This window comes from Papilio xuthus, unplaced genomic scaffold, assembly GCF_000836235.2.
Source record: "Papilio xuthus unplaced genomic scaffold, Pxut_1.1 DF825928.1, whole genome shotgun sequence".
NCBI lineage: Eukaryota > Metazoa > Arthropoda > Insecta > Lepidoptera > Papilionidae > Papilio > Papilio xuthus.
In genome coordinates this window covers 344,119-361,491 of record NW_013532721.1, presented here as the reverse complement: position 1 = coordinate 361,491, position 17,373 = coordinate 344,119, and the positions used below count along the sequence as shown (strand labels likewise).

Here is a 17,373-nt window from a genome sequence, read left to right as displayed (position 1 = left end):
ATGCGTTGGAGGAACAGAGGGGTTTAGTGGGTATGCCTCCGCTATGGAGGAGAATCCCATATAACTACTGCGTCCCCCCCGGGGCGCGGAGTATGCATAAAGCATTCCCCTCTGAAAAAAAAGGATACTCTTAAGAAATAACGTACTCATACTAAAGAGTGGCAATTTAAATAATGATCCGCACAAAAGTCACAAAATAAAACATTCAAATCAATCCAATAAATATCATGACATCACACGTTGATTTAATTACAATTTAAATATACACTTAATTGTATCTTTAGATGGTATTCCTTAATTTAGCGCTATTTATTTCCATGCTGTTTAACCAGCTCTTAATATACTCTGGACAGATGGGTTTGCTGTGCGATCCTGGCAAGTCTTTCAATAGTAGTTTGGTAGCGGAAGCATCTGTTTTTCTTATCGCGAACTGACGGGATACAAGAAGAGAACGCACTTCATTATCACGTATAGTCACTACTTCGTGTTCGAAAAACAAGGAACGATCATCCCAATATACCAACTGTAACAAAAGTTTGTAAATAAAATAAGGAATGGAACTCATAATTTATTTTTAGTATCATCTCTACTAGAATTCTTTAATAATAAATAAAATTACCACTAGTTTCATCATTATTGTTTAAAAAAATTTTAGCACAACCCTATTTTTTTCGAACTTTAAATGAACGAAATGTTTTCTGGTTTTGGGATAAAACGGCGGGGAGTATCCACTTCGGCAAATCGATTGAAGGTGAACCTACCTTAGTGTTGATTTTATAAATTGCGAACAATGGTATAGGCGACAATGTAACTGTCAATGTAGATCCCTGAAGCGAATGTATATCCAGCATACAACTGCGTTGATAAATACCCGTTTGTACGTAAAAATGGTAACGTGCAAAATCCAGTTGTCGTACAAGTTTCGCTAGGCGTAAATTCTTAAACCAAATGTCGCAGTCTTGTAATGTACACATCCCTAAAATCGGACAAAGTATTAAATATATACGATTTCAAAATCATCAAATTGTGGAAATGCATCTTACTTCTTACTCATATTAAATGGATAGATGTTTGTTTAAAGGTATATCTAGAAAGACTATATGAATCTCGCTGAAATTTGGCATACATATGAACACAGTCTGGAAGAACACATAGGCTACAAATTAAGGTTTTTTTTTTAATTTCGCGTGGACGGAATCGCGGGCGACAGCTACTACAAAAATAAAATAAAGTACTTATACTTTCAAATTAAGGTTATCAGTTTAAATGTTTAATTTAATTAAACATAATTTACAATTATTATAATAACTTACCGTACACCGTTGTGACGTCACTGAGTGTGGGATATTTTTTATTCCGAAACATTCTGCTTGTGAAAACCGTAAAGAAAGTCCGCACAAAGTAATTAACATCACAGATCATGTAAAATATTATTAATAGAACTAAAAATACACAAATCATATTAAACTGTACACTATTAGAAGTTAAAAAAAAAACTGGACTGACACGTATTCTTAGGTTGGAATTATATTTTAGACACCAGTATATGTTAAATTTGAATAAAACTGTGACCTTATATACAATGCATTGTATTATAATGAGCTGTACACATTAACGTTCATACGTAAATTCAACAACGACGTTGAACTTGAATCGGTGACTGTTGAAAAGATTTTTGTTTTTGAACACACAAATATTTGTACACTGGCATTTTAAAAGAATTTCTTCTTCTTCTTAGGTACATAGCATAGACTAAAAACATTAAAAATTTCCTCTGTATTTGTCTACTCGACTTTAAAATTATTATTAGAAAAATAACTAAAAAATCTATTATCCATTTTCCGAAAAATATAGAAGTAGTGTTTCAAGATAAGAACATCAGCCGCCTCTCAAATATGAAGAAAAAACTTTATTTACAGTATTAGTCAATTTGTTCTCAAACCCTCTTTTCCCGTGTTTACTTATTATATTATAAATAAGTGGGTGTCCTTTTCATCTTCGTTTAAGAGGATTGTTTCATATTTGTTACTGTCTGTGATAATAGCTCCTGGCCGTGCGCTGGGACGCCCGCTCTGTTTTCTTAACTAATTAACTATTTCTTATATTTACTTTCCCGAGTACGCGATTTAATGTACACTATTTTGATTTCCTATTGCTTAAATGGTGTTTTATTTTATTTTTGCCTACATTAGAAAAGGGGACGTGCAGAAAGAGGACATTTCGCCAGCCTTTACGTCCCAATCAAATCCGTTTCATGAACTAGAATTAAAAATCGGAATAAATTAAAAAGATTTAGGATGATGAAATAATTAAACTCCATTTAATATTACTCAAATTATTTTTAATGCAATGAACTGATTGTTCTTTAACAAATTCTTTGGCATTAAAATATCACAAGTGAGATAATTATCCATTAAAATATTAATTATATACAAATAAAAGGTATTTAATAAAACATAGAACATTAATAGATAGACATGACACTAACGTACTTAAAAGACAAAGGGGAGAAAAGTACATAATGTGATAAGGCGAAGGTAACCAATATTAATGTCGATTGCATTGTCTACAATCAGGAGAGCATGGGTTACACGGAGCTTGCGGTCCATGAGGATGCTGTAAAGGAAACAATAGCGGAGTGCTAAGAGCTGGCAACGCTGGTAACGGCACCAACCAATCGGAACCGCATACTCGACCCATCACTAGAGCTGGCAGTAAAGGTGCCCGGGGACCGACGGGACGGAACGCGGACCATCTAGATTCAACTTCCTCCGAACTTGATACTGACGTTTCGAAACTGGTACTGGATCCAGCGCTGGGTGATGCGATCTTCTCCTGATGGCCCTAAGAAAATTATACTTATTATGTTTTCGAATGTTTGAATAAATTGCGAGAAAATTAGGTGCATCGTAATCCACTCAAAGAGGAAAATAGGTTCCTCACTTTCCAATATTTTGTCCATTATTAGTATTTAAATTATTGTTTGATGAAACTATCAACCCATTAAAACTTCACGCTTGGTAATTATATAAAAGTGGACACAAACTTTAGTAAAAAACTTAACAAATCTACTCACATGAATGGCATTGCAATGCTCAACAGCCCGGAGCAAGTCGTGATTGCAACGTCGCAGAACTAATTCTAATACAGATCGCTTTTTTCCCGGGAACAACTTCCTCAGCATCTCTATACCCGCCGTACTGACTGTTCCCTCATTTTCAATTGTATCTTCATTTTGGACACTAAAATAAAAAACCAATTAGGCATCAACACAGAATTTGTAGCAATCTAACAGTATTGAATTACGCGAATTAATTATTGCCTTTGCCATGCGATGACCATTATCCCGGAATCAAGAGCATTGTAAGCATATAATCTTATTTCAACTACGATTTCTTTTTAACAACAGTAATTACCGTGGTCTAGATGTTAGGGCACTGCCGGCGGAGTCAGGAGACGCGCAGTCTGGCAGAGAGTCGCTTGTCTCGCTGTCAATGTGAATGGGCTGCGGCCAATTTTGATGAATTGTGTTTTCATTATAATCTTACTAATATTATAATTGCAAATGTTTAAATGGATGGATCTTCGTTTGTTTTAAAGTATCTCTAGAACGGATGAACGATATGAAATTTGGCATACATGTAGAACATACTCTGGAAGATCACATAGGTTACTAGTTTTGTTTATTTTTAATTCCGCGCGAACGGAGCCGCGGGCGAAAGTAAATCATACAAATGTTATCGCCATAGTAATAATTCTGTAACTCACAGTTTGATCTTCATGTACGGAGTCTGGCTCAGGTCCAGGACTTGGGCAGGGGCCGGTGACTCGCATGCCGTAGATTCGCCCCGGTGGTAATGTCTCCAACGCTGTTCCGCTGTCCACTGACGCAAGATGCAAGGCTATTTTATCTTCTGCCGCCTGCTGTCTCTTCAGAGCTACCTGGTAAAGTGCTTTGTATATAAACTTTTTTATAGAGAAAGGCTGCGAAATAAGCTGGGCATATGCAGCAACCATTGTCATTATAGCAACTAATGTGATAATTAATGAATAACCGTACTCTCCTAGTGCCGAAAATCCCTACAAAAAATGTTACGAGGGATAACAATATATTTTTATCTAATATCAGCGGTGGAAACTCACTCGTCTGCAAAATTTAAATAAGAATTGACGAAGATGTCGAAGAAAAATCTAATCGTAAAATTAGAATCAGAAATAGTCGGCAAAATTCTTGTTGCGAAAAAGTATGCCTACATCAATAAACGTGACTTAAATTCTCGCAGAGAAAATTTTCAAGACAATTTTGAACGTTCTGAGATAAAATCAAAAATGATCCCTAAAAGTTCTATTACACCGGACAGTGAGTGATAGGTAATTTGATCTAGATAAACTAATTTAGCGGAAAATCAATGACAAACAGGCAATATTTGTGTTTGCGGTAAGCGGTCACCCCGGGGAGCCTGGAGCCCGGGGCTCGCGCCGGCGTTGCCTAATTGACAAAATAAATAAAACTCGATCCCAACTCTAATCAAATAACAACTGTTCTTGGACAGAATACCAATATGTTTTGTTCTAAAACTTTTTCTGTAAATGTTTTTATAAATGTAAAGAATTTGCGGTTAGAAGTTGCATAAGTATTATGTAACTTTAAAAGTTATTTTAAAAACTTATTATATTAATATATAGATAACTGAATCAACGAATTTCTATTACAAAAATAGAACGTTTTAACTTAAAACAACAAATCTAACCTAACTTAAAATCAAACATATGTTTTGAAAAAAACAAATGATCTTTGAAATTAGCTTTAAAGTTTACACGTGTAATTCGATATTGAGTTGAAGAGTATATGAAAATGAATGGATCGGCGCTTCCTCGGGATGAAAGTGGTGGGACATCGAGACCGGAGAGCGGGAACGATGAACGATGCATTACTGTACAAACCGATCGATGTTTCATCCGGCGTCTGCGGTAAACACGTGCCACTTGTTCAAATAAACTGAACGCATTAGCCGGTCTCGATTTCACTACATTAAAACACATTAACGCCTTTACATTGCATGTTATTTCTGTAATAGGAAGAAGTATTGGTTCCAAATTATTCGAATTTCGAACTATTGTTTTTTTTTTCGGTTCATAAGAGAAGAACGGAAACGAACCGTACACCTGATGCTATGAATATCGATGTTACCTATAAACATTCAATCTAAATTTGAATCCGAATACAGTTAACCTTTTTGAAGTCGAAAACCAAAAGAAGAAAACTTTTATAATATCTTTGTTTGAGACAAAGACACTGGGTGATGCTATGAGACAAAGTTATCAAATTTAACTTTCCTTGCTGTAAAACAAGATAAAGTTATCAATCACGATTTTAAAGGAAATATAATGGAAATCTCTAAAAACTCCGTCTAACCTATGGTTTTTGATATCGTCATCCCTAAGTCTAATTAGTTAAGAACTGCCACATTTATGTGTAGGTATATAGCTTCCACATCAAAGTCCTGTACAAAAACGTATTGCTACTTCTATTTTATTTTTTTCAAAGCAAAATAATTTGGATGCAGAATATATAAGATAAAGAAATCTTGTGGTAACTGAGAGTTATAGTTATTGATTTTACGATTATACATTATTGATTTTTTTAGTCATTTGGCGATGATTTACCTGTGCAGCCATAATCCGCTGTCTCTCTTTGATCAGGCCGCACTTGGGACACTGGCAGTGGCGATACGCGCAAGCCTTTTTGTGGCCTCGCAGACTGGAGATGAGGCCGTGGTTCCTGCACCGAGCACACTTTGGTACCCGCGCTCTGCTGCTGTTCATCATCCTTTATCTTACCTCGTATGGCCCAAAGTATGTCCAGGGACACCAGAGGTCACCTGAGAACGGGCATAGGTTATTAATTTTTTAATAGTAGTAAGTAGAAAATAATTCATGTGATATCGACTGACTGAATTCGATTGAGTGTATATATGAAAACTCAATCGAATTAGTCAAAGGGTTAGGTTGGGGTCGCTAGATAATTAAGAAAAAAAGGTTGTCCTATAAGTTCGTGCCGATGTTCGAAAGTTAGCGGTAAGACACCAGAATATTTATTAAACAAAAAAAACATGACATGCCCATTCTAAAAAGGAAAACTTTCTGTATTTGTAAAATTGTTTGATTACGATTCGTTAATTTTCATCAGTTTTATACGCCATAGGACATGGCACGTTTTTTTAAGAACCCGGCACAAACTTTTGGACAACCATAGAAGAAGAGGTTTGTAGAATTAAAGGATACGGGGATAGAATCTGAAATATTTTAATCGCCGAGCGACTTACATTATTCACCAAAGTATATTGCTTAACTTTTATATCAGCTACAGAATTAGAAGTGATCTTAACCTACAACATAAACTTATCACCAAAAAACTAGCGCGCTTGTTTGCCTTTGCAATTAGGTAGATAAATATAGTGCAAATGAAATCTTCTACTTTTAGCAATATTGCTTATGCCATAAATATAAAAGATGTAAAACTATATGACTCACTTTTGAATTATCGACGTTATCACATACAAAACACACAGTCTTTACAATTGGAAGATCCACATAAATTGCAACGTAAATGTCCTTTTAAATATTTCAATTCAATAACAACTTTCAGCCGCCCACACAACACTCCGCCTTGAAACTAATACCGATGAAAAAGTCGAGTGATTCTAACTACATGAAAAACTAAGCTGATAGGCGTTACAATATCCCTTGTTCTGTATCATTATAAAACTTGAACATAAACCGAAAGCTCTAAGAAATAGAGTCAAAGTTGCCGATCGAGCGAAACATTCCCCAGCATCCCGTATCCCTGTCCGCCCACAGGAGCTATCACCCAATCGCAAACGACCACTATTCCGATTGGTTACAATATACAGAAAATATCTTGCTAGATGTTCTTAGCTCCTGTTTCAATAAAACAAACAATACATGTATACTTTGTATGTGTACGCAACGTATATCTATTTAAAGTGTATTTCGCAAAGCTTTTAAATCTGTAAAATAGACGACAGAGAAAATGTTTTATTAGGAAAGTGAATATCTATACGTTTTGATATTTTTGAATTTGAAAAGTGTTTTTAAATCAATTTATCTGCTGGGTGTCACTTCGGATATTTCTAATCGTAATCGCGTTTCTTTCCTGATTGTGACAATGATTGAATATGATCTAATAACATTTATTTGTTAACTATCAATCTTATACAAATTCTAGTAACACCGATTAAGCTAGGCTTGTTATCGCTATTTTTACTCTACTATTATTGCGGGTCATCGAAGTCTTTTCTTGAAGAATATGTACATTAGCGAGTAAATTCACCAGAGCAACTCCTTTCCCTTTTTCATATCCTTCCCATCCAACCCTCTTACTTATTAACAAGCCGACACTTCATTCAAAGCAACACCTTTTCTGCAAGCGTCTTCTGAGGCCGGGCATCACCCACTTAATTTCTATCACCGTGCTTGATTTTGTTTTTATAAGTATAATTCAAAACTCACCGTTTAACTTTGTCTCAATTTAAATCGGACGAATTATAATGTGTTCTTTGTGTTCGAGATGCGATAATCGCAGGATTTGTTCATATTGAGACGAGAAATTATTTTCTATCAATTATACTACTACTATCGCCGCGACTCCATCTGCGCGGAATAAAAGAACCTTAGTAGTCTATGTGTTCTTCGAGGCACATCTATGCCAAATTCCAGCAACATCCATGCTATTCTGGAGATATGTACCTTCTAACAAACATCCATCTATCCATGTTCGCATTTATAATATTACTTTGATGTAAGATTCTGCTTAACCTTAACTTAGGGCAGGCTCCGAGCCCCGCGGTGTGGACGTATAGTGAGCTGATGATGATGAATATTATACTATTTCATTATAGTGCAGGGACAGGAAAATTAAATGATTACTCAAGTTTTTTTAAAGTATATAAAAAGGCAAATGTTTTTATATGTATTTTTATTTATGAGGACACAGGAACTTAAATGATTATGTTAAAAATAAATAAAAATTTGTTTATGCATTTATTTAATTTATTTATTATCAATACATAGAACTTATTTATTTACTAATTCTTTGATTTCTTTTTTTCATGTTGTTTTGCTGCTTTCTTCTTCATAATCTGCAACCTCTTGTCAGCAGTGATGATATTTATGTTAGGTGTAACCATCTTGGATGGTGATGATGATGCAGAGCTGCTCGAGGATATCTTGACTGGGGTAGTGGATCCAGAAGCATGGGAAGGTGATTTAGAAGAAGATGATGTCTTGCTAGAATATCCCGCAGCAAACCCTTGGGATGAAAGACATGATGCACATTGCCATCCTGTTCCCATATCATTGTCGCTTATCACTGGCTTGTGACAATCCTGCAAATATAGAATATAAAATTTATTATTGTTCTGTTAAATAAAACATTTTAGAGTGGAGAAATGACTACAAGTCAATAAGCAAATCTTTTTACTGGTAAGTAATAAACATAATAGGCATAATGGGGTACCAAAAATTTGAATAATGTGCCATTAGTATGTAAATTATGATGTTACTTTTTAATAATTTTTATCTTCAATAGTTCTCTACATATTGTATTGCAACAACAACAACTATGAATTGGATATGATTTAATTATGCTCACCTGATGGTAGAGGGCATGGCAAGCATCACACTCAACTAAACGGTTACCAGCCTGTACTGCAATCTGCCTACATACAGCGCAAGTTAAGTCCTCTTCCAAGAGATTAAATGCTAATTCCCCATCCATTACGGAACTGTCATCATCTTCGCGTTCTGGTATTTGAATCTGTTGTGGACTTTGGTGAGGTATAGGAACCGTTCTAGATTTATCACTCTTATGCTTCGATCGTGATGTTGATTCCATTTTCTCTTCAGCCAAATATTTCTTAGGTAACACGTTACCAAGTGTTTTTGAGCTGCCGTAAATTTGTGTGAGGACATCATCAAAGGTTAATCTAAGCTGTTCTGTTGAATCTGGCGCACTTGAATGCAAATATTTCAGACAAAGTTTAATGGAAGGATCGAGATCTATAGAAGTCATTTTTATTTTATTTAGGAGATAAATTACAATGAACACTTTTCGATATTGGTTATTTAATTATAAGAAATAACATCAAAAACAGAAACTAAACGAAATGACACCAATTTCATTCAATTGCTTTAAATGCTTGAATTTGAAACCACTGAAATTGTTGAAACCAAAAACCAATAAATGTGTCAAATGTCAATGTCATGTCACTGGTAAGACAGATGACGACGAGATGTAAATCTCTTTAGTGACATTATTCATTAAGGTCTAATTACATTAAAACAATTTTAATAACAGAATCATGAGAATTGACCATTATGTTAGAAATATATAGTTAATTAATTTTTGGTTTACGGGTTAGTCCACCTATTTAAGTTCAAGGGTTAGAACAAAGAGTATATAAAATTAGAGTTTAGAAGAGAGAGTTTAGAATATAGGTGGACTCAACTAACTCGTCGTCAATCACCCTGCCTTGTAAGCACTTCTTATACCACTCACTATCTGAGATATTTCGAAACAATTAAGCTTTTTTAAACTTAAAAAAGGACGTTCTACTTCATATTTGTACGTATTTTTATTTTTCATCAAAAAAATTATGAAGTTGAGGTTGAAGTGCAAAGTGTTGAAGTGGGTTGAGACTTGACCATACATAAATACTCTACTCTGTGCAGTTGACAGTAGTTGACAATGACGTTAACACCTGGTTCGATTTCAAACGGACAAAATATGTATAATTTGAATAACAATAAGACACAAAAAATCAACTTGTGATAGTTTAGTTATAAGAAATTTAATATTTTTACAAGTTACCTTTATTTATATCAATTTGAATTGGCTTCATCGTGATTTTTATTAATTTCTTTAATATCCGAACATTCCAAATGAAGAACATTTGGTTCTATGGTTTACTGTATTGTTTGAAATTTAACAGCTGCGTTACACAAAAGGGGCCGGATCCGTGGGACTATGAAAGTCATCATTTGCCCCCACAACTTTCAGAGAATATACCTCCAGATCTTCGACATGTTCCGAAGAAAATCGTAAATACAGAAAACAACGTTGGAATGAGCGAATGGTTTTTCAAACGTATGCTAGTCATAGTTTTAAAAGGTGGTCAAGTCAAGGTTTGATAATTTTTCTATTGAATATTACATACTCAACTTAATTGTCATTGAATAATCCAATGGCGATAAAGGATAACGCAATGCACATTTGGCTATGTAAATATCTTAACATCCAACTAAGTGGTAATTAACAGTCTGGAAAATAATCTTATTTATGATCTCTTCAATCAACACCATCATTACAAGCAATTTCAACTTCATTTATAGGAAAATGAAGATAACACAGTAGATGTAGCTTTGCAAATGAAGTTTAATGATGAACAATGGGCTTTATTAAACCAATACACAATGTCAGACACGCAACTGACTGAAGATAACTTTAGACGCACAATAGGATATATAGAAAATTCAATTTACAAACCGTCCATAACAGAAAAGGTTGTGATGGCATGGAATGAGTATATACAAATTTATTTAAGTCAATATAAAGTAAGTATAGCTTTCTTTAAATCATATAATATTTCTTGTTATCTAATAACTAGCTAGTTATAGAGTTGCGACTCTGTCCATGCAGAATTAAAGAAGAAATAATAAGAAACTTATGTGTATCTTCCAGTCTATGTGCTATATGTATGCTAATACTTCATCAAGATAATTTTAGCTGTTCTAAAGATACCTTCAAACAAACATCTATCCATCCCAAATAACCAAAATTACAGGAAAGTAAAGAAATGTCTCTAAATTATGAATGTTTTTGCAGGTGGAAATAACTTGGGTTCTTGGATTGTTGTCCGTCAAACTTGCAATGATTTGGCTTCTAAAAAGGATGTCACATCAACATATGATGATTATTTTATTTGCTACACTCTATTTATATGAAGTATTTGTATCTTATAAGGTATGTAAATAATCCTTACTCTTGCTGTTTGATTAACTATTTGAAATAACCATTATTATCTGTTCTTGAAGTTTTTTAATTTACGTATTAAGTCTAGCCATTTAATAATGTAAAAGGCTAAATGAATGTGAAGATTTTTTTTTTAAATTTACATAATGTATCTCTTTTATTCACTGGGCATATCTAAAAATATTGTAAGTAAATACTTCTTTGTTTATAGGAAGCGGAGAAGCAAGATTTGGAACGATTCCTATCTGCTATTAATAAATGCAAATGGATCTTCTGGTCATCAGAGTGTGATGTGCCACCACCTGATCCACTAATATTCTTGAAACATATGAATCCTTTGAAGATTGGAATTAGAATATTTACCACATTGATCTCTGAACCAATGTTAATAATAAGTGACACCATTAAAATAATGATTCATGGTATTACAGGTAAATTTCAAAAGATCTAATTATCATCATGACTTATATTCAGACCTATGGATTAAGAATTTGTCTATCTTATCAACATACATAAAAATTTATGTTTTTATGTTTATGCACTGTGCATTTCTAAGCCATTAGATAAATTGTAACTTTGGTATACACTTAGGATGCCAGGGAAAATTGCACTCTAAGCTCTAATAACCTACAGAAATGAAATTATTGCAGTTATAGTGAAACTTTTTGGTTACACTATGACTATCATTTTATTTTATGAAACAGATATCAGCTACCAGAGTAATCGTCTTTGTTGATATTCATGATTTTTTTATTTTTCAGATGGTCTATGGTTTCCATTGGATAAAATAATGTTTGGCTTGTTGATAATTATCTTCAACACATTATTAATATTCCTCTTGATAATGGTAATATTTAATTATATACTTAATATACCATTTAATCTAAGTTTTCTGGGATTAATAAACATAGGGTTGAAGTCACGGAATAGGTCCTTTATAAAAACTAATGAAGAAACATTAAAAATTGATGATGGCGATAGAATAAGTGGACCAAGACTGGATAGATTGTTAGATATTTGTTCACGAGCTCTTTCAACACAACACAGTGGAGTTTCACATAATGGCAATACTAAATTGCAAATGAAATCAGGCAATTCAACATTAAAAAGATCTGCTAGTACTGGAAGATTACCTAGTTTACAAAAAGAATGGCTTAGTAATAATATGTTACCTATTGAAAACAATGTTAAGAAAAATAACATTAGACGAAGGAATAACAAGGGAACAGATGGTAGCGGTGATGCTTAGTGTTGTAAGCATTTTAATCTGGTTATAACTTGAAACTAGTTGATGTTAACAATAGTATAACTATGTGAGTGTATCTGTTTTTTCATTTATATTGCTTCACAAAAGTTAAATTAATTGTATGTGCCATTATAAGACTTAATGTATCTCACCACCAGTCATGTTCCGTTTCCCTTAAGAGTGAAAAGTGGATTGCGGAGATTCGTTTACCCACGCCTAATGGAGGTCTGTGGTCTCTGCCTACCCCTCTAGGTTATAGGCATTGTGTAAGACTTAACTTTATCAGTTGATGGAAAAAATCATCACTTATTTACTTTTAACCATGATATTAGGTATCTAGTTGTGAGTTACAAAAATATTGGATGTAGGTGGTGCAAAGCACAAAATGTGGTATATGCCATTAATTTCAGTAAGGTATTAACCAGGGATTTTATTTGTGGTATGCAACCATATTTCTTTAAAAATCAAGTGTCTTTCTTATTAAGTATTTAATTTGCAGAATTAAGATGAAATCATGTATGTATGTTTATCTTTTTGTAAAATATTCAGTATTGTTTATAATTATAATATTTGTACTTTGTAAATATAGAACTTTTGTAACTGTGATATACGTTTTATACACAAATATTTTAACTTTGACCAGTTGATGATTATTTTGTATACAATGTGTACACAATAATATATACCTTAAATATGTGTGTTATTGTGTACAAATTGTATTTAATAGTAATGTGTTCTATCAATTCAAAGTGTACAATGTTATTCTTATCTCAAATAAATGAATGCATTAGAATTCAAGGCTCACTTTTGTCCTACTTAATTACACATAATTATTTTGTTAATTTATTCTGACCTTTGTTTTTTAATCAACTAATCCAAAAATAATATGACTAAGGAATGAAATGTACTTTTTTTTATAATTAATAAAAAGACTAAGTTATTTCATTTTTTTTATTTGTGATGCTTTAGTAAGAAGTGTTTTAAGACAAATTATAAAATATAAGAATTGGAGTAATCAGTTCAAATGTAAGAAGCGTTATTATAATAAAAAATATTACAAGTATCTATCTTAAGCAAAATCTAACCTTAAACCCAACGCTTACAATCTAAAGTGCTATTGGTCGAAACATTTTTGCAATGTCGCACAGTATTTTCTCGTAAATTACACTTGTTGAGTTATTAAAGTAATTAGAATAAATAGACGAGATTTATTGAAGAGAGAAACAAAGAATTACCCGTCCACAATAACATAAGCACTTACATTATCTCTTAGGTAAAAATATTTATTATTTGTTAGATGATGTTGCAAGTGTACAAATTAAGGATCAATATGAGAAGCAATATACGCGTCGTCGCGTTTGACGTCATCAGACTGAGTTCTCATGTTATCGTGCACGGGTAATATATGTTATAGAAATACATAATAAGATGTTCATACATATTATTCTTCCCACTATTTCCTGGCAAAGATTTTTTATCACCAATAAATCAGACTGATGGAAATTCTACCATTTGCGTACCTAATATATTTTTTATAACTTTCCTGACAATTTTATATCCATATTAAGTAAAAATATATTAAAGTGCTACAGTAAATTATGTCAAATAGCTTAGCTTATATTACCTAAGGCGATGATAAAAAATGATTGAGGTATTTCTTATTAATTTAGCTCGAATTTTTTATACAACCAAGTAAATACAAGCTATTAATAAATATTACAAGAATTACACTAAAATGTGTTCGCGTTATTTATTACCAGTGGTAATAAAGCATTTATTGAAATGTTTTATTATTATTATTAATAAAATTTGAAGATGGCGTGCTATTAAATTTAAGAGCATCACACGGGATAACCTTAATTTTATTGAATATAGGATAATAATCGACTATTCAACTATATTATTGCATTTTTAGTGTGTTGACACTTTTTTTTTTAATTTGTATTTGAAAGTAGATTGTTATATTAAATGCACCAGCTAAATTATTAATATTCCAATTTTTTCAAGTTACCGCCTACATCCAAGAGCGTCTAAGTACATTCTATGCAATCTAAATTTTTATATTTAAACTCTAACAATCCCATCTTTAATGCATTTTCCCTCTTTTAAATATCTATTCGATGTTTGTTTTACTTTATCCATTTCTATACAAAAGCCATATAAAAATATTGCTCGACTTGAAGAAATGAAGTTTAGAACCAGATATTAATTTCGAATTATAAGACAAAAACGCAATATAATATATGTAAGTGAAATAGTTTTTAAAATGAGTAGAAAATGATATTATATTGTATTTATAACTTCTGTAAGTAATCTTTTTTCATACTAGTCAAGTAAGATGCGAAATAATAGCAAAAGCTTCACAACCTTAAATGGATGTCAAGACTGAAAGGAAAGATATAGTATTCTGCACCATTTGATTGACATTTTTAAATATTAAAAAAAATATCCTTGAATTGTATGTCTATATGAAAATCGCACCGAGTTCGGTGCGATTTTCATATAGACTTTGCTTTAGCATTTTTAGATGTATACTTTTAGCGACTAAAAAATAAGTGACAGTAATTAAAAATAAACAATAAAATATATTAAAAATAAATGTATTAGTAGTAATGTTTATTTTAAAATATGTTATGGACCAAACCGACTGTAAAAAGAATCACATGGAATCACTGACCTTTATAAATGGATAAGTTATAAGCTGTAATATTTTGTGTCAATTTGAATGCCGCCATTTTGGCGCTTACGGTAACGGTAATTAGAATTCAAATTTAGAATATCTAATTACCTGTCAGTAAAACCGATAGGTGCATTTAAGTCGGAACGAAGTAACAGAAAAGGAAGGGAAAACTTCCATATCCAAGCAATGACTTATCCATTTATGGAGTTCAATGGATTATACTAATGCATGAACTTAAAAATTATAAAGCAAAAAGGAGATTATTATTTTCTATGCAAATTAAAATCAATCACTAGATTTACATTAGCTCTCAGTTTAGACTAGCTGCCCCTTTGTGTAAATTATTAATACTGATACTACACTTAAAGTCCCCCTTAGTAACAATTAACCAATTCGAGAGTAAATAGCCTAAGATTTATCACAACTAAATGAAACTTAATAAATCTGACATTTTTCTTACAAAACTTGCACAATTCAATCAATTACCAATCCAGTATCAATTCACATTTCAGCGTCAATAGCCTAATGGTTAAGGGTAAGGATTTCCAAATACGAGGTCGGGGGTTCGAATCCCACCATTGGACTATTGTCGTAAACCATATCCTAGCCAAGCCTAAAGCTTAGTTGGAATGGTAAAAGAAATATTAGTAAATTTACAAAAAAATCTGCTAATTGTTTTACAAAAAAAAACCATGTCAAATACTTTTTTCATATCTTTCCAGTAATTAGAAATATTTTATTGTCATCTTTATAATTATGTATTTGTATGTGTAGCTAATGATATTTATATATTTATTTTAAATATATATATATATACTTTTAGGTCTTATTTTATTACTAAATACCTAATAATCACTTGATCCATAACATATTATCTACAAGCGTTAGATAAATCGTATAAGGCAAACGTGCACGCGACCTATGTATGAAAAAAACAACAACAAAAAGTTTAGAACGAAAAAAAAAAATAGTTAAAAAAGTGAAATTGCCCCTTTATTTCAATCTATCACCTTATTTGCTAATAGACATCCAAGAAAACATACATTGGTGTCTCATTTGGTAGCCTAAGGCACCTTTTATCAATACTGGATAATATAAATCGTCAAAATTAACAATCGTTATTACAATTGAACAAGAAAAAACATTTTATTGACTCTAGTAAGCTCACTAAGGCATTGCGTGTGTGGACAAAGATTTAAATATATAGATCCTTAATACAAAAAACATAACAAATTACATTTATCTGACATTTTTATGGTAGAGGTTTACACATGTATGAGAAGAAATGACCCGCACTGGGCCAGCATAGTTAACTCTAACCTTAGGTGAACTGACAAGATACACAAAAGTTTATAAACATGTAAACATTGAGAATAATCGAATCAAGCCTTCATAGTATATTAGAATGTATTATATCATAATGCCTAGGCAAACATTAGCTTATAATAATTGGGTTTTCAATTTTGTAATTTTATCTGGAAGTAACCATACGTTTCTGAGACTAACATCTCTGTACAAAACATATCACCATCCCTGTCATTATCTTTTACAAAACAGGTAGCATTATGTTTTAAATGGGGATTTTGGTCTCAGAAAACAAGTAAGTGATCTATATATTTAAATCTATGCATAATGTTTATATTCTTAAATCTTTTCAAATTCACCGGATGCATGTAAACTATTATTCTAGTACAATATTCGATGATATCACTCAACAACAGATACAGACAATAAGAATATCGATGACGTAAGCAGAACACTTATAACTTTTTAATGGAATTATAATATATCTTTGGTCAAAAGAACAACTTCTTGCAAACATACCCTATAGGAAAGGGTGAACTGACGTCATCGATACATTTTACATAAAAAGGACCTTTATAATAAACAATATTTAAAAAAAAAACAAATAAACCTAAGTTAACAGTACATCGATCAACATCAAACAACATTGGTCCAGTTATAACAATTCAATGTTTAACAATTAATTCAATCTTTTACATTCTAAATGGTCACAAATGCCAATAAGCTAAAATATATTCATTAAAAACAAAATTCAAACAAAACAATAAATTAAACTTTAAACATAACTGAATGTGTTTTGTTGCATTTTAATATATACTCTATAACAAAGCACTTAATGCACATAAAACTTTACCTACATACTAATTAAATATAACCAACCTCACTATTATTTTCACGCGACAATGACAAAGGACTGACTAGATTAACTATTAAACTATGGACAATACTAATTGGATATGTAAGTGAATGATATCAAATAAAGTGCATTAAAACTAGCGTCAGCTACTCATTTACATAATTACTAAACTTATAATTAATATTGTTAAATAAAATCATAGTTTATCTAATTTAAATCCGCGATATATTAAG

The 17,373-nt window shown here is 32.0% G+C and overlaps 4 protein-coding genes across 4 annotated transcripts; 1 reads left to right on the top strand and 3 right to left on the bottom strand.

The window, feature by feature from the left end:
* Positions 1-93: 93 nt before the first annotated feature.
* Positions 94-1,506, bottom strand: LOC106125237 (protein THEM6-like). Its single transcript, XM_013322346.1, has 3 exons — positions 1,314-1,506; positions 762-976; positions 94-523 (listed from the first exon to the last, which is right to left on the bottom strand). The coding sequence occupies exons 1-3, from the start codon at positions 1,459-1,461 to the stop codon at positions 281-283; spliced, it is 606 nt and encodes a 201-aa protein (XP_013177800.1). The 5' UTR covers positions 1,462-1,506; the 3' UTR covers positions 94-280.
* A 1,041-nt stretch (positions 1,507-2,547) lies between these two features.
* On the bottom strand, positions 2,548-6,671 carry dmrt93B (doublesex-Mab related 93B). Its single transcript, XM_013322350.1, has 6 exons — positions 6,535-6,671; positions 5,668-5,882; positions 3,769-3,942; positions 3,417-3,505; positions 3,077-3,242; positions 2,548-2,844 (listed from the first exon to the last, which is right to left on the bottom strand). Exons 2-6 carry the CDS (start codon positions 5,827-5,829, stop codon positions 2,548-2,550), a joined length of 888 nt encoding a protein of 295 aa, XP_013177804.1. The 5' UTR covers positions 5,830-5,882; positions 6,535-6,671.
* A 1,401-nt stretch (positions 6,672-8,072) lies between these two features.
* On the bottom strand, positions 8,073-9,263 carry IntS12 (integrator complex subunit 12). The gene is made up of 2 exons (XM_013322281.1): positions 8,675-9,263; positions 8,073-8,408 (listed from the first exon to the last, which is right to left on the bottom strand). Exons 1-2 carry the CDS (start codon positions 9,092-9,094, stop codon positions 8,109-8,111), a joined length of 720 nt encoding a protein of 239 aa, XP_013177735.1. The 5' UTR covers positions 9,095-9,263; the 3' UTR covers positions 8,073-8,108.
* A 507-nt stretch (positions 9,264-9,770) lies between these two features.
* LOC106125128 (uncharacterized) lies at positions 9,771-12,804 on the top strand. Its single transcript, XM_013322209.1, has 5 exons — positions 9,771-10,206; positions 10,414-10,635; positions 10,907-11,044; positions 11,265-11,484; positions 11,815-12,804. The coding sequence occupies exons 1-5, from the start codon at positions 9,964-9,966 to the stop codon at positions 12,300-12,302; spliced, it is 1,311 nt and encodes a 436-aa protein (XP_013177663.1). The 5' UTR covers positions 9,771-9,963; the 3' UTR covers positions 12,303-12,804.
* The last annotated feature ends 4,569 nt before the right edge of the window (positions 12,805-17,373 follow it).